Below are 22,793 nucleotides of genomic sequence, written 5' to 3' on the forward strand. Positions count from 1 at the left end.
GAGAGAGAGATAGCTGTACCAAGAGAGAGAGAGATAGCTGTACCGAGAGAGAGAGAGAGAGAGAGAGAGAGAGAGAGATAGCTGTACCGAGAGAGATAGCTGTACGGAGAGAGAGAGAGAGATAGCTGTACCAAGAGAGAGAGAGATAGCTGTACCGAGAGAGAGAGAGAGAGAGAGAGAGATAGCTGTACCGAGAGAGAGAGAGATAGCTGTACCCAGAGAGGGAGGGAGGGAGAGAGAGAGAGAGATAGCTGTACCGAGAGAGAGAGAGAGACAGCTGTACAGAGAGAGAGAGATAGCTGTACCCAGAGAGAGAGAGAGAGAGAGATAGCTGTACCCAGAGAGAGAGAGATAGCTGTACCCAGAGAGAGAGAGAGAGAGAGAGGTAACTGTACCCCGAGAGAGAGGTAAATGTACTCAGAGAGGGAGAGAGAGGTAACTGTACAGAGAGAGAGAGAGAGAGCGCGCGCGTGCGAGAGAGGTAGAGGTAACTGGCTCCAGAGAGGGTAGATAGAAAGAAACTATTTTCTCTGGTTGGGGATTTTAGGAGTAGGGGGCACAGCCTAAAAATTAGAGCCAGACCTTTCAGGAGCGAGATTAGAAAACATTTCTACGCACAAAAAGGGTTGTAGAAGTTTGGAACTCTCTTCCTCAAACGGCAATTGATACTCGCTCAGTTGCTAAATTTAAATCTGAGATAGATAGCTTTTTGGCAACCAAAGGTATTAAGGGATATGGGCCAAAGGCAGGTATATGGAGTTAGATCCATGATCTTATCAAATGGCGGAGCAGGCACGAGGGGCTGAATGGCCTACCCCTGTTCTTATGGTCCTAGAGAGAGAGAGAGAGATATAACTGGACCCAGAGAGAGAGATGTTACTGGACCCAGAGAGAGTGACCGAGAGAGAGATTTCTGCGCCTGTACAGGGATGGGGAGCAACAGCACCCCAAGACAGATAGAGAGTGTATGGTGACTGAACACCCAGTGAGAGCGGTAACTGTCCACACAGAGTGAGATGGAGTGCGGTCTATGTACAGAAACGTAACTGTATAGGTAGTTAAAGTGCTAACTACCCACAGATAACGAAGAGGATGACAATGGCTGCAAGGATGGGGCCAAGTGGATTAAGTTGGGAAAGAAGGAGGCCAAGGCAACAGCCAGTGGCTTCATGGGGGAAATAAGTCTGACAAAAACTTGGGGGATTGGAAAGATGTCTCAGATGCTACATAATGTAGGGTATGGGGAGGCCAGGTGGAGTTCGGGTGGGTGAGGAGACGGGGGCAGAATCAATCAGATAATCTCAATTTTGGAAACATGGAAGTCATGACCTTCAAAGTATCAGAGGTGAGGACGCCGGGGTGGGGGGGGTGGTCTGTGGGGAGGCAGTTACTGGTGGAGAACAAGAGTTTGTGGAGTTGTCCTCCAGGATGACCATGGAGTAAGAGAACAATTTGGCTAGTGTGGGATAGGTGGTGATACTCAAAGTAGTCTGACGGTGATGTGCTCTCTCGTCTGCAGCTTGTAGGTTTGAGTGCACATAGCTGTTGTACTAGGGTGCGTGGGGGGAGGAAACAAGGGTACTGAAAGAGGAGACAAGGTAGTTATCGAGCATATTATACAAAAATACAATAGAACCGTCAACATCTACTTGATGGAGTGGATACTTCTCATCTCCCCCACCATTACCCCACAAACGCATATATTCCTCCCTCTGAGACAGATAATGGAAGTCGGCCAATATTGAAAAAAAATATTCTGAGCACGCACATGTGGTACAACAGTACCATTGCCACAGGAATGAAGAGAAGTGCAATACAAATAACAAAAATATATAGTTTCTTTCAAGGAGAGATGATTTACAATTAACAAAGGAAACATGAGCAGAACATGCAAGGATTTGTGATGTGGAAATTCTGGCAGCTAATCAAAATCTGAATGATGCAGGTTCTGCTATACTTGTAAACTGTTCAAATAATCGCTGTAAGTCAGGTATGAATGTGGCGGGGGGGAGGTGCTTGATTGAGAAGACAAAGGCTAGAATTTCCCTTTTCCTCTCACCACTCTTGACTTGAAGAGTTTGTATGTGAATATTGATGTCATGTCAAATTGCGGGTATGTATCGGAGTGTCCATTTAATAAAATTGAAAACGTCTAGCGGGTTTTCATTGGTTTTGCTTTTATCTGCACTGGTCGTGGACCAACTAGGGACCAAATGCATTTTTTTTTGAAAATTCAGCTGAAACCCTGTCTATTGTTTATGTACTCTTTCAATAGAGTTTAGTTTAAGAGCTCATGTAAATTTTTGTCTGTTTATTTTTGAAGAGCTAGCAGTCGGTGTCCTGAAATAGAAGCCGGAATCATGGGAGTGAATGACTTGTGGCAGATATTAGAGCCTGTTAAAGAATATGTTCCATTACAAAATCTTAAAGGGAAAACATTGGCCGTGGATATGAGCTTATGGGTGTGTGAGGCTCAAACTGTGAAAGGCATGATGGGAACAGTCATCAAACCACACCTCAGGTAACATGGACTATTAAGTATTAAGCACATGATGCACACCAATATTCAATTAGGGCCATGTTTGCAAGTACATTGTAATGTTCTGCAGTCTTTGATCAATCAGGTTTTGAAAGAATGGTTGCTCAGTGTATTGGACCACCTGTGCCTTGTGCCACAGAGTAATAACATGCAGGTTTTTGTTGGTGATTCATCACATGGATAGTTTTTGATTTCAATGTGCCATTGGGCAGACCAGATGTTTCACATATAACAAGGGGAGGAGGGGAGAGGGACGAGGGACGAGTCGTCCTCGGGTATTCTCTTACTCTGCTGGTGACTGGTTCAAGGCAGGGATTAGCATACTCAAACATTTTTTTAAACTTGCGCCCTTAGTAAGCAATAATGTGGAGAGAGAGTAAGTAAGTAAGTAGTGCTATCCTCTTGCAAGGATAGACCGTTGCATAGAAATTGGACTTGGATAGATTAGGAGAGAAGTGAAAACACGGACATGGAGCTGGGATAATGGTGGCAACCGGAAATCAGGCTATAGGTATTGAACAAGACTCTGCGTTCGTTGAAACAGAGACAATGGTGCCACTTTATGCAAATTGAAGACAGCATAAGTATAAAAAGATTAAGAATCAACACAAAAGAAGACTAGAGATCCAATTTTTCCCTTCTGCCAACTACAGTATTCTTTATCTGTACAACGTACTAGTGGGGTTCTGACACAAGGTCTTCGACCTGAAATGTTAACTCTGTTTCTTTCTCCACAGATGCTGCCTCACTTGCTGAGCTTTTCCAGCATTTTCTGTTTTTATCAGGGTTTTCCATTTCAGAATAGAAGTTCCTGTGTGGCCAGGGAGCTCAGAAATGATATTGCAATAGTAAACATATCATTCTTTACAATAATTCATATCTGTGACTTATTTCCAGATCATAAACTGATGTATTATTGTAGGCATTTTTGCCAAATTGGTATCATTTTTAATGCATCGCATTATTATTGATGATGAACAAAAGCAGAAAACACTGGAAATACGTAGATCGGTCATCTGTAAAGAAAAAGACAAGTTCACATTTCAAGTTTAACCTTTCATCAGAACTTTTCTGCTTTTATTTGATTTGCAATTTTTTTTCTTTTTAATTGTACATTATTTATTTCATAGAATCCTACAGCTCAGAAGGAGGCCATTCAGCCTGTCATGCCTGTACCGGCTCTTTGAAAAAGCTGTCCAATTTAGTCCCACACCCCAGCTTTTTCCCCATAACCCTGCAAATTAGTCCTCTTCAAGTACATGTCCAATTGCCTTTTGAAAGTTCCTATGGAATCTGCTTCCACCACCCTTTCAGGTAGTGCATTCCAGATCTTAACAACCCTCTTTGTGAAAACATTTCTCCTCATTTCCCCTCTAGTTCTTTTGCCAATTATTTTAAATCTATGACGTCTGGTTACCGACCCACTTGCCAGAGGAAACAATTTCTCCCTATTTCCTCTATCAAACCCCTCATTATTTTGAATACCTCTATCAGATCTCCCCATAACCTTCTCTGCTCTAAGAAGAACAATCCCAGCCTCTCCAATCTCTCCATATAACTGAAGTCCCTCATCCCAGGTATCATTCTGATAAACCTCCTCTGTACTCTCACCAAGGCCTTGACATCCTTCCTAAAGTGTAGTGCCCAGAGTTGTACACAGTACTCCAACTGAGGCCTAACCAGTGATTTGTAAAGATTTAGCATGACTTCCTTGTTTTTGTATTCAATGCCCCTATTTGCAAAGCCAAGTATCCCATATGCTTTCTTAAGTGCCTTATCAACTTGCCCTGCCACCTTCAAAGATTTGTGAATATGCACCCCCAGGTCCCTCTGCTCTTGCACCCCCCTCAAAATAGTACCATTTAAAGTATACTGCCTCTCCATGTTGTTCCTCCCAAAGTCACTTCACATTTATCCACATTAAATTGCATTTGCCACATGTCTGTCCATTTCACCAGTCTGTCTATGTCCTCCTGACGTCTGCTATCTTCCTAACTATTTACTACGTTGCCAAGTTTTATATCATCCACCATCTTCAAAATTGTACTCACTATACCCAAGTCCAGGACATTTATATATAACATGAAAATCAGTGGTCCTCATACTGACCCCTGGGGGACTCCACTTCATACTTCTCTCCAGTAAGAAGAACATACCTTCATCACTACTCTCTTCCTCCTATCTTTTATTACGTACCCAAATTACCATCGTCCCTTTAATCCCATGTGCTTCTATTTTCCAAATAAGTCTGTTATGTGGTACTTTATCAAATGCCTTTTGAAAGTCCATATATATATATATATAACATCTGCTGCACTACCTTTATCAACCCTCTATGATACTTCATCAAAGAACTCAATCAGATTAGTCAGACACAGATTAGTCAGACAGAATTTGCCTTTAACAATTCTATGCTGGCTGTCCCTTATTAACCCATGCTTCTCCAAGTGAGAATTAATTTTGTCCTTGATAATGGTCTCTTGTAGTTTTCCCACCACTGGCCTGTAGTTGCTGGGTTTATCCCTCTCCCCTTTTTTGAATAGGGGTGTAACATTTGCAATCCTCTAGTCCTCTGGCATCATTCCCAAGCCCAAAGAGGATTGAAAGATTGTGGTCAGAGCTTCCGGTATCTCCATCCTTGCTTCCCTCAGCAACCTAGGATGCATCCCATCTGGACCAAGTGACTTGTTAACGTTGAGTGGTGCCAACCTATTTAGCATCACCATTCTATCCATTTTTGTCCTATCCAATATCTCTACTCCCCCCTTCCTATTTGTACAGTATTGATGTTGATCTACGTTTTGTTCTAATTTTAGAAATTTATTTTTCCGTATTTCGTGTCTCACTTTGATGGATGTGAGACTTGTCTTTGTGGCAGAAGGGGATGCACCTAAACTGAAGGCAGACACAATGAGTAAACGGAATGAAGCAAGGCGTGGCGTGCCCAGAAAGCCAGGCAGCTATACTGTTCGAACACAAAGATCCTATTTTAAATCTGTTCTTAAAGAGGTCAGTATAACCTGTTAGGTAAATATTTCTTCAAAATGAAGGATAAGCTATTGGGCAAATATATTTTCTTTACTGTAACTCAGTTTAGGTATTTATGACTTTACAGGTTGACAACCTACATAAAAATCACAGATTCGAGTTTTATATTCGTTTTCAGGATGCGGCAGCCTGTTCATACATTTTTATATTTTAAAAAAATTCTTTCAGTACTTTTTAAAATTAAAGGGCTCGATTTTGGGATCGTGTTTCCGGCGGGTTCCCAGCGGGGCGGCCCCGAAAATCCCGATATCCGGTCACGTGACCGGATCGCGACGAAATCCCGGCCACTTCCGGGTACCGCGCTGACGTGCGGGGCTGCGCGCGCAAGCCCCGCTGGTGGGAATCCCGCAGGCAATTAAAGCCAGCGGGGTTCCACTTGAGAGTACTTACCTTGCTCGTTGTGGTCAGTTAATGAGCTGAAGCAGCTGTCAAAAGAGGAAGTGTGGGATTTTAGGTTCAAGGCAGTGAGTTTCACACACTGGGGGAAACAGTCCCTCTCCAACCAGGCGTGTTGCAGCCTGTGGCAGGTGCCAAGGTGCGCTCCACGGGGGAGAGCCCTCACCCACGCAGGAGGCCACCGCGTCACATAGGGCAACCCCTGCCCTCCACCACCCCCCGCCAAGCCAGAGGACAGACCGACACGAAACCGCAGCCCCAGTCCGAGGACCCACCCACCTACCCTGCACAACCCCTCAGACCAACACCTGCCAGATGGGTGGTGCGTTGACATCGTCGGAGGACGAACAGGATGACCAGCCCCAGCAGCCTCACAGTCCACGCCGTCCGCCTCGGAGACGTGGGGCCCCCCAACACGGTGCTGCGGCACACCCACCTGCACAGCAGGAGGGAGGGCAACCGCAGAGAGAGATGCGTCGCAGGAGGCACTACCCTCCGCACAGGGTGTACAGAGCGAGGCTCAGCTTCATGGACCTCTCCGAGGAGCAGTGCATACGTCGGCTCAGAGTCAATCGCCAGGTAGTGGCCGACATCTGCAGCCTCCTTAACGACGAGCTGCTCCCTGATGGACCAAGCAGCATCTTCCTACCTGTCGCCGTCAAAGTCACCACTGCCCTCAACTTCTTCGCATCCGGTTCCTTCCAGGGTGCCACCGGGGACATCACCGGGGTCTGTCAGTCCTCTGCACACAAGTGCATAAGGCAGGTCACCGATGGGTTGTTCCGCAGGGCCTCGCACGACATCAACTTCGCCATGGACGAGCGCAGCCAGATGGAGAGGGCGGTTGGATTCCATGCCATGGCCGGCTTCCCACGGGTGCAGGGTGTAATCAACTGCACCCACATCGCAATACGGGCACCTCCGCATGAGCCAGGGCTGTTCATCAACAGGAAGGGGTATCACTCCATGAACGCCCAGCTCATCTGTGACCACCGCCAGAGATTCCTACACGTGTGCGCCAGATACCCCGGCAGCTGCCACGATGCCTTCGTCCTCAGGGAGTCCGCCGTCCCGCCCATCCTGCAGGCACCCAACGCCGGCAACGGCTGGCTCCTCGGCGACAAGGGATATCCCCTACACACATGGCTCATGACACCTCTGAGGAACCCCATCACCGAGCCGGAGCGTCGGTACAATGACAGCCACACTGCTACCAGGTCTACAATTGAGCAGACCATAGGGCTTCTCAAGATGCGCTTCAGGTGCCTTGATCGTTCTGGGGGAGCGCTGCAATACACACCATTCAGAGTGGGACGAATCATAGTTGTCTGCTGTGCCCTGCACAACATGGCCCAACAGAGAGGGGTGCCGCTGGGGGAGGCCCCATCCACACCCGCCACCCACATTGAGGAAGGCGAGGGCGAGGAGGAGGCGGCGGAGGAGGAGGAGGCGGAGGAGGAGGACACGCCAGAGGATAGTGGACGACCCATGCGCCGAACCACGACTCACCGGGATGGTCGCCGGGCCAGGGAGGCACTCATATGTCAACGGTTCTCCTAGAGTCAGACACTGCGAGGCGCTCGCATCTCCTCACCTGCACATGTGACATTATATAAAAAAAAATGTACAAATTAATAAACACCCTGGTGTATTCCCTTTGTGATTATAACGCCTTTGCAATTCTTTTCCGGGAACCCCTACGTGGTGCTACCCCTGTGGCTCCAGCAGAGGTAGTGGCAGGTTGCTCGTGTTCTTGCCTTGACCGGGTAGATGCTTTTGGCGGACGGCCCCTGGGTTTCGGTGCCCGTGACGGCACCTCCACAGACTGCTCCTCCTGCACCGGGGCAGGGGCAGACTCGGCCACCTGGAGAGGAGGCACCATTGCGGGTACTGGTTGAGAGGTGGGCGACGGGTGGGACGTGGGGGCGCCTTGAGAAGCGTCCCCGCTTCCATGTCCCCGGTCACCATCATCCCTCTCTTGGCCTCGGCCCACATCACCCCTTCCACCCTGCTGGACGGCAGTTTGGATGGCATGTGTGAGGCCTTGCAAGGCCACCCCTAGTGTATCCGTCAGCCTGTTGATGGCGGCGGAATGTTGCTCACCCTGAATCCATACAGACGTTGTCAGGGCCTGCATGGACTCAATCTGGAGCTGTGCGTGACGCTCGAGGGAGGCCAGCCTGTCCTCCACCGCAGACAGTCCCGCACCTACCCGCGACACTGTGTCGCCGGTACCCTCCTGTGCCTGCGCCACCAATGCCCACATGCAGGAGTTGGACTCCTCCATCGCCTGCGCTATTGTGGACAATGCGCGCGGCACCTCTCCCAGTACCTCAGCAATTAGCTGGTGCCCCTCGACGACTCTCCTTTTCACTGGTGGCCCCCTGGGTTCAGCATCTGGGTCCGGCTGAGCAGAGCCTGGAGATGAGTGCTCCCTTCGTCGCGGACCCTCCGCGGCTGCCCCTGCCACCAGGGTCTGCTCATGCTCACTCGTGCGCGGTGACTCACCAAGTGCTACCCCAACTAGTTGGCGAGGGGGACCCACCGAGGTGCGTGTCTCTGCGCTGGTGGATGGTTGGCTCTGATGTGACGATGCACCCTCAGAGACCGCCATGTCCTCTGAGGAATCGCCCTCCACGATCGCTTCACACACAGACGGACCTGTAAGAAAACAGAGGGCACTTTGAGGCATGTGGACCAACTTGACAGTGCGCCTGATGGCAGGTGATGATACGGTCACTCGCGATCATGGGTGTTGAGTGTCAGCTTTCCCTTACCGGCCGTTTCGGCAGCGACACACTCGCCATCAGCCACCGACAGGCAATGTCGCGTGCGGGCGAGGTCGAGCGCCTCCACCTCGGCGTCTGTGAGCTCCACCACTTGCGGCGGCCCACCTCCGGTGCGTGCCCTTTCCCGATCGTTCTTGCTTCTCTTCTCCTGTGAAGGCAAAACACAGATGTGTGAGTGGGTGCGTATTGCATCGTGAGACGCATCGAGCATCGGTGTGGTTGGGTTGAGCGTGGCGCGGATGGATGGAAGGATGCGTGGGCCACGTGCCCATCCCATTGCATGGGGATTGGGGTGTGTGGTAGTGTTCGGGTGGGGTCAGGGACGGTGGGTACTTGCGTGCACGGCGAGGATGGTGAATGAGTGGCTGTGAGGATTGCTGATGGAGTGCAGTGGTGGCTGTGCAGGAGGGGTAGTGATCTGTTTGGCGTGATGGTGGGGACGGGATGTGGGAGGGTGCGTTGGTGTACTCACCTTGCCAGACCTAGTCAGGTCATTGAAGCGCTTGCGGCACTGCTCCCAAGTCCTTGGGGTGTTGCCCCTGCTGCTCACCTCCGCCGCCACCTCTGCCCATGCCTTCCTGGTGGCGGCGGCAGGGAACTTGCGTCCATCTTCTGGGAAGAGCGTTTCCCTCCTCCTCCTCACGCCCTCCAGCATCAGCTGCAGTGCCAGGTCTGAAAAACGGGGCGCAGCCTTTCCCCTTTGCTGAGCCATCGTCTCAAACCTCTTGCTTGCAGCAGGAGGGGCTTTGGGAGACTGCCCCTTTAACTGGAGCTCCTACATCGCGTCGACGGTACTGCGCATGCGCAGCCGGCCGGCACGCAGCTGGGGAGCGGAGAACCCGGAAGCAGGGCTTAATCAGGTCAATTATCCCGTGATCGCGTGGGGGACGCACACGATTAGCCATCCGCGTTTACAACGCTCCCGGAGGACCACCCGCTGGGAACCCGCAGGCCTGCTAAATTCGAGCCCACAGTCTTTTTCTATTGATTTCAGTGTATCTATATTGTAAAAGAGATTGTCAATTCATTTTGAGTGATCTCATTGATCTATGGACTGATGTGATGATAAGTGATTGGCACATCATACGGATGTTTGGTTTAATCTGTTGTCAGCAACCAATGTAACAGATTAAAGTCCTCTCCTGCTTGAATTCATAAGAAAAAATGTACAAGTAGTTCTGCCATGGCATTGCTTAAGGTGTGTTGGAGGCTATGTTGTTTTATGCTGTACATCATAAAGTAATTTATCAAGGCGAATGATGTATGGTGACTCAATAAGTGAAATTACAATACAAAGTGTTATGAGACTGCTAGCAGTATTTTCAGGTTCAGTTATTTTATATCCATATTTTAGTGGAAATTGTAAGTCAACGGCCTTGATTATTATGATGTGTTTACACGTACTAAATTAGGTTACCTTTTTTGAAATGCAGGATACACAGGAGGATGGTAGGCAAGATGTTTGCGGTTACATGGAAGTAGGAGATGTGTAGCATTACCGAGGAGATTATGTGGTTTGGTATTTTTGGGAGAGTGATTGAGTGCTCTGGGGGTGTTGGAGAAGGAGGCCCTTGGTTGTGAAAGTAGTAGGGATGAGGGGTTCTGGAATCTTGAGTGGTATATTGGGAATGTGAAGTGGCAGTCGGTGGCTGATGTGGTGTGGCAGCGTTGGAAGAGTCAGCCTCGGGTGCAAGGACATTGAGATTGCGTTGGTGAGGTGTGGGGGAGCATTGAAGAGGGATTACTGAGTCTGAGAGTACTGGGAAGGAAAACAAGGGGATAGGAACAGTCGAGAGGCCCAGTTAAAATGAGAGCGAGGTGGGCTCTGGGAACATTGGGGTAAGGTGTCTGGGACTCCTGGCGAGGTCATGGAATGTTTGTACAAGTACTGCATATTGTGTAAGTACTGGGACGGGTTGTGAGTGTGATAATTGTGGAGAGATGTTTTGGGTCAAGGAGCAGTATTGTAGAACGTAGTGCGTAGACCTATTCAGGAAGAATCTGGGATGTGGTACTGTTAGGGGGTTGCATATTTATTTTGGCGGGAGGGGCAGAAATGGAATAAGAGAGGATGGCAATAGATATTCAGTCGTGGGGGGTTGGTTGCGGTCATGAAGCAGGGGGTGGGGGTGGTAGGAATAGGGTGGTCAGCCAGAGAGGTGCAGATAGGGGACTGACACAGCCAGAGGAGGATGGGGGAGTAAGATCAGAGTGATAAGTAGGTGGTAAGATAATATGGCGTAAATATCGTATCATGCAACTACCAGGATGGTAGAAAATAAACTAGATGGACGTTGATCTGTTCTATCTAGCAATTCCTGTGTTCTTATTATAACGATATTACCAGTTGATCTCCCATGACATTGCACGCAGGAGGGAAATATTCCCCTTCACTGCTTGGCCTGTAAACTGGCGGAGTGGATTGCCTGCCCATTATAGAACCTACCTGATTTTCATTTAATTGATTTCAATGGAGCACAAATCGGGCGGGATCTATAACAGACAAAACCAAGTGTAGTCTTCAGGTGAAGTGGAGTTTAGAGGGCATGGGATAATTGGAGCAGGCCAGCAGACCTAATTCAGTCCCCATACCTGCATTCTGTCCTTATTTTTGTATAATTTGATTTTATATTATTTATTGTAGTTAAACAGAAAAACTTGCAGCAATTTGGAAAGCAGAGAAATAAAGTTGCTTAGAGCTTAGAAGTTTCTCTGAAATATAGTCAGAGGAGCTGAAAGATCCAAAACTGAGGCGCTGCCCATCTGATGGAAGGGTCTAATTACAGTGCAACAAGTTTACATGGGCAGCTTCCATTATAAATGTGGACATAGGAATTTAAAGTGGGGAAAAAAACTGACACAAAAGGAAATTAGGTGTTGTAGACAGGAGTTGTGTGTAGAAGTAAGATTTTTGATATATTGTAGCTTATCCTCAAATGTACTGCGGTGTCGGTAAATTCGGTTCACTTATCTCTGGTTAATTCTTCCCAAATGACTCTCTCCACGTTACAATTCCCTGACTCATAGACAGCTGCAACTGAAAGGAGAAGTGAAGGTGGTAAGTTCAATAATTTCCTAATGTCATTGCAGTAATTTGGAAAATCCTTCAAATAATTGATTCTCCTGCTGCCTTCCTAGCACTGTGCACCAGCTATCCACGAGCATCAGCCCTCCAGCCAGCTAGTCAGTTTCGCAATTCGATTACAGAAAAACGATTGGTTGGATTTGTACTTCGAACTGCTCACCGGGATATTGCAGGGAATAGTAGCAAAGTTATTGATAGACTACCCACACATAATCGGTGCTTGGTCCTCATTTTAGAGTTTTTGTCTGACAAAACAGATTTTTCTTTTAATTTGAATTGTTAGATTAATGGGAATAATCTTTTTATTTTGAACCTTATTGTAAGATTCCAATTTGAGAAATAGACCTTTTTGAAGTAGTTTTGTTTGGTCTGGCAAGCTCGTTCAAACACTATCCCCGAAAAAATTCCTGTCTATGTCACACCATGTTACCACATAAACATTATGAACCTACTTCAAAACCCAGACTACCTATGGATAATGCAGCAGGAAATCTACCAGTGAGATAAATCTTGCATATAGAGTGCAGTGTAATCCATTTCCTGTAACAAGATGACAATAATCAGATTGAAAAAAATATCTTGAGCAATTTAATTGGTTTGCTTTCTGATAATTGGTTCAAGATTCTTGGGTCTTTTTGGGTGGTTTTGTAATGCTTGTTTGTTGCTGTTTGGTAGCTTTTCCTATCTGTCTAGTGAATGGAAGTGATTTTGGGTTCAATGAAATATCCCATCAACTGAACTTAACATGGTTTATTTTTGGCTTAAGGGCACTTTTCAGGCATGATGCTCGATTAATTTGCTGTATGCAAGATGGATTCTGAAGCTTAGACAGAGCTCCTGGAAACCATATTGCTTACATTCAAAATATTTTTTCCCCTTTTAATAAAACAGCTATTTCAGACTGGCCAGATTTGCCTACTGTAAATTTTGTGTAACCCACCACAATACTCTCCAGCACCTCATCTCTCCAACTCCCATTCCTCTGTCCTTGACAAATTGACATCTTTGCCAAAAATGCCCTCTAATGAGATTTTGCAGAGTGTGTTGTGATTTGATTGTTTTCCTTTTCAGTGTTGCGAGTTGCTGGATTGTTTGGGCGTCCCGTGGGTTTGTGCAGCTGGTGAGGCCGAAGCTATGTGTGCCTATCTAAATGAAAATAGATATGTCGATGGTTGTATCACCAATGATGGTGATGTTTTCTTGTATGGAGCTCAGACTGTGTACAGAAACTTCACCATGAACACAAAGGTACTTCAAAGTACTGCATATTGTGATGAAATTAGCAATATCACCAGGACCTGTTTCTTAAATTAAAATCTATTGCATATTAAATGTCTGTGTCTTAGCACACTTCCTGTTGTGTTATTTCTGTCACTCATATTTTGTTAATTAGCTCAAAAATCAGAACTGAAGAGGTAGGGAAAGTGCAAATCAAAAGTGAGGAAAATGACTCAAACTACCAAAACAAAACTACCAAAGACTTATGAAAACAATCAATTATGAATGGCTGGTAAGGAGACCATACCACTAAAAGAATGCTATGGACGATCTGCTAGTATAGTGAAAGCCCCTTAGTACACAGTACAATCTTTTCACACCACTAATCTGACTTCGCTCACCACATCTGTACATTACTAGGTCATAAGATCAAGACAGTTTAGTTTGCAAAGATCCCCCTAGATGTAGCTTATGCCACTGCTGTAGAAGCATTCACTTCTACTGGTAGGAAGCACCTGTCCCAGTTTACCCTCCCTTACACATAATAGTGCTAAAACTCACTAACTAGGGCATGCTTCTAGCTGTTGATGTGCTTTAGGGAAATTGGAAGATTAAATATATTTCATTTAAAATCAAAAGATGCTTTTCAGCCAAAACTTGGTCTATAGCCCTTTGAGCTGCGAACTCCTCAGCTCTACATATTAAGATTACAGTGCTGTACCAGACCTCATTACGTACCTTTTGCTCACAATAGAATCCCAGTTTAAGAAGTTATCTCAACAGAAGAGGAAGGCTTAAAAAGCTGTCCATGTTGGGCTGGGTAGCAACGTATGTTTACTTAGAACACTGCAGTATCTTCTCTCTTTTCCATGCCTAGCGGCACATTAGACAACTGATTTCTTTCACTGCTTTTTACATCCATCAGATTGCCTCTGGAATTTTTCGTAACTAAGAACCCTTTTTGTGTGAACAGATCGTTAGCCTGTCCGGGGGTGGGGGAGGTCGGCTAGATGCGACTGGGTACGAGGTGGGGGTCGCCACTCCATTCCCATCAGGTGCGAGGACCCTGCTGGATGTCAACCCAGTATTGAGAGACTGGAAATCTCGTCTCCACTTGCCGGGACAGAACATTGCAGTATAATGGTTTTATATTTTCTGTTTTCTTTAATAGGACCCCCATGTGGACTGCTATAAAATGTCAGCAATTAAATCCAAATTAGGCCTTGACCGAGATGCTCTGATTGGTTTTGCAATTCTACTTGGCTGTGATTACCTGCCAAAGGTATGGGTCAATTTAAAGTTGTGAATATATGAACAGTAAAATGTGATATGTGCTGTGTTGTACTTAAATGTTTAAGTTTTAACATGGATCCTTCCACCAAATCATTGAAACTAAATTTAAAAAAAAACACCATTTGGATTACATGTAGTGCCATTAATGGTTTTGTTTGACAAATGAGATAGATGGCAGATGGAGAGCAAAAGTGTATGTAGAGAGGTTTCGGAGATGAAATTGGTTGTCAGTGGAGTTCTATCAGGGTTTGTGTTGGAGCCACTGATTATAATTTTTTTAATAAATATCTTGGAGGACTGGGGGATACAGTTTATGCTTGAGTGTCAAGAAAATAAGAAATTTAGGCAACTTTTTTTGTAAGAGGGTGATAGAATTATGGAATAGATTACCAATAGGGTGTAGAACAAAAGCCACAGCAGATTTAAAATAGGACTAAATAAATTTTTTTGTTAGTGAAGAGAATATATAGCTAATAGTTCTGGAGTCATGGGAAGGAGCCTGATGGGAGGTTTGGAGGTGTAGGCTAGATGGGAAAAAGTATTCTGTCTAAAACGGTACTCTGGGCGCTAAATTGGGCCGTGTAGCGCCCATTGTTTCGCCGCTACACGGCCTCTCCGACATCCAAGATGTTCATGATGCTGTGCGCCTGGCATTGACTTCATCCCCCACTGCCTTCCACTGCCTTTTGAGTGTATGTCCGCAGGGCCTCTTGCCCCCCCCCCCCCGCCCCCGCGGATATAGGTTGTCCCTCCTTCCGTCCACCTCTTGCACCCAAGGTCTGTAATGCATCAGCAGAGAACCTTGGTGCATGCACTCTCGCAGGCCTGGTACCAACTTGGATCGGCAGACTGGTGAGGTCTGGCATGCAGATTGGAGGATGTGGGATTTAGTAGTGTGCAACCTTTATTCAGAGTTTTAACATAACTCATCGGTGTGTAAACATTGGGATGGGACCTGCATCTGTGTTTTATGTGTGCGATGTCTGATCTCCGCTCAGACTCCGTGCAGACAGTAGATGTTATTTTCAGCAAATAACAGGTACCAGCTACCTTTTTAAGAGATTTCTAAGAAACATCCTCCCTTTAAGAGATTGAGCTCCCTCTGGTGGTGGAAAGTGCAAATTGCATTAATTCCACATACAAGGCCTGGAAAGGAAGGCTGATTACAGGTAAGTCCTCTGGTGGGTCCAAACTCGCATCCTGCCTGCGTAGGGTCCATCGGGCGAGGGGTACTAGCGCATCACGCTTCCCCCGCCCTAAAAGGACCCTTATCCAATTGTCCCCCCTATGTTTCTATATGCTACAATTGGGTTAGTTGTTAAACCTGGGTGTGCTAACCCATACATGGCAAGTATCAGGGCACTGGTTTTGGACGACAGGAAACGTCTGCTTATTGAAATCGCTTTTATGTCATGAACACAAGACAAGGTGTTGGATGATAAACCAGAAACATCGTTTTTTATCAGCTGAAGAATGCAGAAGCTAAACATAAGAAATTCATGCTTTGTTTTGTTGACTTAAGGAATAGACTGCCACTTAGTGCAGTACATAATTATTCAGTTGAAGTAATCAAAATGGAATTGGACAGATTCCTTCTTTACAAGGGTAGATGGATATAGGGAAAGGAAGAAATCATATTTGGTACTGAAGCAGTGGTTATGACAGAGCAGACTGGATGGGCTGTACTCCATTTCTTGTTCTTGCATTATTAAGAATTATGGATGGTTTTGTGCTACAGATCTTTGATTACGATTAAAATGAGACTTATCACTTAGTTCATTTACAAGCCTCCTGGTCTTGAGGGGAAAAAAATCCCTTATAACCTTTAAGGAAAAGAGGTTTTCATTTTGTCAGTCCATATTTGATTCATATTCAGAATGAGGTAGAATTTAACTTTAATTCCTTTCTCAGTTGAATTTGTTACAAGTATCACTGCCATTAATGGTGGATTTATACTGTGAATAAATGTGGTTTAGGTAATAGATGCTTCAGTTGATCCTTCTTTGATTAACCCAATCTGTGACTTGCTTATTTATGATATTTAACTCCCAGCAATCATGATAACTGGAAATATATTTTGATTAGAACTGTAATGTATTGGGAAAATATTTGATTGTGAAACTCTTCACTGATTTGGTAAAGATTGTAACATTATTTCCAGCAATGGCATGCACTGCAAAATGCTTTAAAAGTTTGAGAAAACGTGATTTAAAATTGTTATCCAATACCCAGGTGATTTGGCTGTTACACAATCTGAGTTTATTCGTTGTTTATATATATCTCTCCAGACTCGCTGTTACTATTTATGGCATCCTCCTAATCCCATCATTGGATTGAGACTTTCTCATAGTATCTATGTATTTTTTTGATATATGTTTTTGTTTTTCTGCCATGAGGGAGTTCCAGGAGTTGGGAAGGAACAAGCTATGAGGCTGGTTGAGACAATGAATGGCCAGAGCCTATTGCAAAGGTAAACTTAATCCCTAGACATGTATATTGAGTATATTCAAGACTGAAATCGATAGATTTTTGGATTCTATGGGGATAGGTCGGGAAAGTAGAGTTGAGGTCGAATATCAGCCATGATCTTATTGAATGGCGGAGCACACTTGAGGGGCCGTATAGCCTACTCCTACTTCTTATGTTCTTATGTAGACTGCCGACAGGTTCAAGGAAGCTCTTATCTTATCTCCCTGGGCCAACCTTACTTTTAGCTTACACACTAACGTGCTGAAATAACACTAATATTACAGTAATAAGCCTACTCAAACATCAAGAATGACTTTAACTAAGTGATTCACCCTAAACTACTAAAGTAAACGGCTAGAACACAATCTCACATAAAATGAATGCTTTACCTTTGCTCATCCTGTCATCCCTTTTTTTCTCCTATTCTCTCATCTACATTGTCTATTTGTACTATTACTTATTTATCTTAAATTAACTTCTAATCTACCTATTGGAACCCATTTTCTTACCATTTGAATTTCAAAATCTTTTACTTCTGTCTCCATGCTCTTTGGAGGTAGGGGATCTATTTTGTAAACTCTTTGTTTTATACGTCAATATTACAGCCATACAAAAGCCCAGATTTTGTAGGCTAATATGGACAAATCATTAAAGATTAAATATTTTGTCATTACTGATTTTAATTGCTGACAAAAAAAAAGTCCAAATGTGAGGGAAAGTGACTGTCATTAATCTTTCAAGGTTTAAACTTTGGAAACTAGAGTTTGAAGAAGTTGCTACTCATGCTACAGCTGTTGAGAAGAAAGCACACTGCTCAGTGTGTCGACACCCAGGTAACCAGCTCTGGATTTTATATATTCTTCAAAACCACAGCATTGGATTCCCTTGAAATTCATGTTAACAGGCTAGCAAAATTATTTTTTTTTCAGTAAACCATTAATAAAGCCTGCAATGTTTTCAGGCTTCATGGGGGTAATTTTAACCCCCAAGAACGGGTGGGATGGGTCAAAATAGTAGATATTTGGAGTGGGACCACATCTCCGCTCCAACACGCCCACTTCTGGATTTAACGCAGGCAGGTTTGTATGCGTGTGCACAACAGACACAAGGAAGTCCTGCCCCCATTTAAAGCCTGCTGGCTGATACTTAAAAGGGCAATGCACCTCATTGAAATACTTGAGGTATTTAATATTTTGTGTATTGGAAAACTTAAATGAATTTAACCTCACCTGTTCGGATTTCCCATCGCTTCCGATTCACGTCAGGTGAAAGCAGGCGGGAAGGGCTGGATCCACGAGGTGAGTGCCTTTATTGTGCTGCTTGTGGGCCCAGAGGAGCAGGGGTGCTTCGTAAGGTCCAACAGGGCCCCTGCGGTCGGCCACCCCCAGATGGTGGACCCCTGATCTCCGTCGTTGGCTAACCCCCGATCTCCGTCGCTGGCTGGGCCCCCCGATGTCGTCCCTCGCGGCCCCCTCTCTGATTTGCAGCTTCTTGCACTGCCAACATGCAGCCAGCATGTCAATCTGGTTGCCTGGCATCTGGGGAAACCTGGAAGCTCAAATACTCCATCAATTGAGTCGCGATTGCAGATTGCAATGCACTCAATTGGATTTTGGGTTCCCCACGTGAATATCTGCGGACGCGTTGGGTACCCGCCTGCACGTAAATATCATGCCCTATATGTTTACAAATGTATCAGTACATTTTTTAAGGACTGTGATTCTAATAATTTGATGAAATGGGGTATTTGTCATTAAGATTTGGGATGTTTATACTGGTGAATGGAAAAGTTCCCCATATTTTGCATCCAATGTTGGCTTCAACCTGTCCATACAGGTTAGATGTAGTATAAAGCTCTCTTTGCAACACCCAACAATGGGAGATAAATTGCTCTGGTCACTATGTGTAGCAACATTGTAAATGCATTCAGAAAGAACATGTTTACAATGTTACTACATATAACAACAAGAGCAATTCTTCCTCTTAATCCACATATTAACAGCTATACAAACAAAACTTCATCATTGTAATCATCCTGTGGCCCCTCTGAGTGAGATTATCATCATGGAAGTTTTTTGTTGTGGACTCATGCCCACAAAGAACTGAAACCATGCAGGTTCTCAATACTGATTGTTTCAAGTATAAACTGATTCCTTTGAGGATGCAGTGTAAGTTGGAGGTGATTACAGGTAGCGTTCATAGGTGAAACACATCCTAGACTTGACCATCGCTGATCATATTTGGGCACCTATGCACAGGTGCCAGCAAAAAGATTCTACACATTGCTCTGAATGGGACTTGTTGTTCTGTTCGAGCTGTAGGATAGTTCCTGCAAGTACAAGAAACATTATGCTTTCCTAAACTGAAACCGATAAAACTTTACAGTTATTTAGTTACAGCGCTGTATCTTGAGCAAATAACAACAACTTGCATTTTATATAGTGCCTATAACATTTTTTTTAAAAGTCTCAAGATGATTCTTAGGGGCATAACCAGACAAAAATGGACACTGAGCCGATGAAGGAGGCATTAGGAGGGGCTTGGTCAAAGTGGTGGGTTTTATGAAGTGTCTTAAAAGGAGAGAGAGAGGTGGAGAAGCAGAGGAGTTTGGGGAGAGAATTCCAGATTGTGGAACCTAAACAGCTGACAGCACAAATAACTGCACAGATAAACAGCATAAACCATAGCTTGATTGTGCTGGTTATTTCCCAGTTAGTTTTATGAAAAATGAATGAATTATATTTTTTTGCTGTTGTATTCCATATAGGATTAGTCAGGGAGCACGCACACAAAGGTTGTCAATTGTGTGCAAGTGATCAGTTCTGTTTACTGCATGGCAGTGACTACTGTTGCCCTTGTGATTGGCATGAGGCAGAACAGAAGAGGAAAGCCAGTTCTGTGGAGAGCAACATCAAAAAGTAAGTTTGTGTATCCAGTACCAAGATGCAACAGTCGTTGAGAGAGCTCTGGAAATTATTGCAGGTGGCATTCATACAAGTATAAATTTCATTTAAATTACTGTTTCATTCTTATCAGTTCCTATATATGTTAAAATACATATTACACAGCATCACCTGGTTCAGTGACTTGCCTGCCTTCCAGTCAATCTGGTTGGGGCATTTATCTATCCACCCATCAATCAGTTTCCCTGCACTCATGAGGCGAGTCAATCAAATTGCTCAAAATATTTTTCAAAAATCCTTAGAGTCACTTGCTCGTGGTTGTTTCTAGTAGAGCATTTCATGTCCTAACAAGCCTCTGCGTTTTAAAAATAATTCTCCTACTTTTTCCTAGATTTCCTTGGACACTGCAGTAAATGTATTCCTGGTGGAAAATAAAGAAATACCACAATTATATGAATATACATTTGCATATAGTATCACATACATCTGCACACAGTATGGGAGCACAGTTGTTAACTGACCTTTTATAATGAATGCCAAGAAAAGATCAATTTGCATCTGTCCTCCTTCACTCAATATTTCTGCAGCGGTATTTAGTGTTTCAAATGTTCTACTTAAATATACACATTTTATTACCCCAAAACTTGAATAATGGTACTGTCCTTCCAGAACTTGTGATATGTAAACGAACAATGATTGTTTTTGAGTTTTCAATAGAAATATAAATAAAAGGCAGCTGTTGTAACCATTCAGACTAGATTACAAAATAAAGACCTACTCTTTTCTCACCTGTGAGTTTTCTGCTCAGATGTGTCAGTATTTGGCTCTTGCTGTACTCGATGACTGATTTTTTTTTTGCTTTAAATTTACCTCAGAAAATTTGAGTTAATTGTTATCTTGTTTTTGATGTCTTGTGCAAAAAAAAAATCAAATTACTTTATCTGCTTCTAATAATGGCTTCTTGGAGAGTTATTATCTCTATTACTTGTCGGAGGAGTGGGGCTTAAAGTGAGCCCTTGCATGCTTTGTGAATGGCCAGTCTTGCTGTTATTCATGAACATTTCTAGAATAACCTAGTGGTTATAGTACTAGATTAACAATCTAGAGATCATAAATTCAAATCCCACCATAGCAAATTGAAATTCAATTCAGTTAATCTGGTAATTTGTTGCTGGTGCCAGAAGAAATTGTTTTGAATAACAATTTTTAAAAAAATGTACGCACAGATGCATGAAAGGAAGTTGGAGCTTCCAACCTGGTGAGTCTCTCCGGCCAGCAGTGCTGGGGCCAGACACCTCCATAAACTTGAGGCTTCATGCATAGAGAGAGGCAATTGACATGTTGTTACAGGCGTTGCTTAACTCAAACCTTCTGTAATGAAAGGAGTTCAGTGAGAGTTAGTTCAAGGACTGGCAAATATTTACTCCAGAACATTCTTTGCGAATTTTATTTTTGGGAGGATTGGGTGTTGCTTTCTTTATTCAATTACCCAATTCACTGGGCTCTTCCACAGAGGCCTGTATAACATTAATTTTAATTACCTATACTATGAAGTAAGGTGATGTAGGGCAAAATAATCCCGTAGAGGAATGGCTGCTGTTTCACGTTGATGTTGGTGTGATCCAGCTAGTTGCAGATTTTTTCCTTCAGTGTCAGCTTTCCTCAATTGGTAGCAATCTCACCCCCAAGTCAAAAGGTTGTGGTTTCAAGCCACACTACGTACTTGAGCACACAATCTAGTTTGCTATTTGAGTGCAGTACGGAGGGAGTGCTGAATTGATGGGGTTGTCATCTTTTAGACGAGTGATTAATCCTGCCCAGATGGGCGTGAAAGATCCCATGGCACGATTTGAAGAAGTAGGGAGTTCTAGTTGCCCTGGCCAGCAATCCTCCCTTAACCAATATCATCGAAAACAGATTACCTGGTTATTAATTTGCTGTTTGTGGGCTCATGCTGTTCATAAATTGGCTGCTATGTTTGTTTCCATAACAGTGCACTTTAGAAATAATTCATTGATTTTTAAAGTGCTTCCTGAGGATGTGAGAACTATGTAAATGCAAGTTTGTTCTTTTCTTCCTTGTATAAATTTGAATTGCCCGTTTCTTTCAGAAAAGCAAGAGCTTGTGAGCATTTCCCATTCAAAGAGGTAAATGCGAAAATATTTTTGAAAATGTTAACTCGTTATGAGACAGGCCTACAGCAAACATCAGCTTATAAATATTCTTTTCTGTGCTTCAGGTGATCAGAGAATTTCTTATCAGTAAAGACCAGCTAATTCAAAATGTTCAGTGGAGGCGGCCAAAACTACATTTTCTTCAGGTACGGAATAATATTTTCCAAAGAAGTTTACCCAAAATTTCATTATAATACATCTAATTAGAAAATCTGATTTAAAAATGTTCAGGGTCAGATGGTAAGTGCACCAAGCAGCGTGGTACTGAGCTATACAGAGCACGTAAGCCTCAAGTTTGATCCCTAGTTTTTATTGAGTTATCTGATTTTAGCTACAATTGAGCACTGCCTTCTCAGACTAATAAGGAAAAAAATCAACCAGGCTTCTCTTTCCTGGTCATTATCCAGCAGTCATTGATGGAATGGTTGCTGTTATGATAGGGATATCCTTCAGATACATTTTCTTGTGCCTGGCACAAAGGACCACTTCCACAAGCAAGCCCTCGTTTCTTATGAACTGGAACATGACTTTATGTGCCAAGTATCATATATTGTAGCATGCCTGGGTAGACAATAAGCCTTTTATGCTACTGATCAGTTCACTGAAAATAATGTAAGACCTCTCATGTTCTCTGACTGAGACTGTGCAACTCAGGCTATAAACCATAAATCAGATTTATCGAGAAGTAAAATTAAAGTCAAGCAGATGTCACTAGATTACAATAATATTTGATTTCTCACCAGTACTTTTAAACCAAATTCAAAAATAATTGTCTTCAAAATAATTCTCGTAACTTGCAACACCTGTTTGAGGAAAAGCTTATAAATGAACTCGTGGTGTGCTGCCCTGAATCCAGCTCATCAACTGCCTGGCAAAGCA

The 22,793-nt window shown here is 44.2% G+C and overlaps 1 protein-coding gene across 2 annotated transcripts in view; it reads left to right on the plus strand.

Annotated features, from left to right (window-relative positions):
• Positions 1 to 2,327: 2,327 nt before the first annotated feature.
• LOC137321365 (flap endonuclease GEN homolog 1) overlaps positions 2,328 to 22,793 on the plus strand; it is a 43,607-nt gene continuing 23,141 nt past the window's right edge. For both annotated transcript variants that reach the window (XR_010962797.1, XM_067983746.1), the window contains exons 1-9: positions 2,328 to 2,521; positions 5,356 to 5,548; positions 12,929 to 13,105; positions 14,247 to 14,357; positions 16,765 to 16,838; positions 17,579 to 17,670; positions 19,605 to 19,755; positions 21,851 to 21,887; positions 21,980 to 22,060. Coding sequence is in view for 1 of the 2 variants with exons in the window: in XM_067983746.1 (XP_067839847.1) it covers positions 2,361 to 2,521; positions 5,356 to 5,548; positions 12,929 to 13,105; positions 14,247 to 14,357; positions 16,765 to 16,838; positions 17,579 to 17,670; positions 19,605 to 19,755; positions 21,851 to 21,887; positions 21,980 to 22,060 (1,077 nt within the window). In the remaining variant the exon portion in view is untranslated. The remainder of the gene's footprint in view (positions 2,522 to 5,355; positions 5,549 to 12,928; positions 13,106 to 14,246; positions 14,358 to 16,764; positions 16,839 to 17,578; positions 17,671 to 19,604; positions 19,756 to 21,850; positions 21,888 to 21,979; positions 22,061 to 22,793) is intronic.

The sequence above is a fragment of the Heptranchias perlo genome, chromosome 5 (genome assembly GCF_035084215.1).
Source record: "Heptranchias perlo isolate sHepPer1 chromosome 5, sHepPer1.hap1, whole genome shotgun sequence".
Classification (NCBI taxonomy): domain Eukaryota; kingdom Metazoa; phylum Chordata; class Chondrichthyes; order Hexanchiformes; family Hexanchidae; genus Heptranchias; species Heptranchias perlo.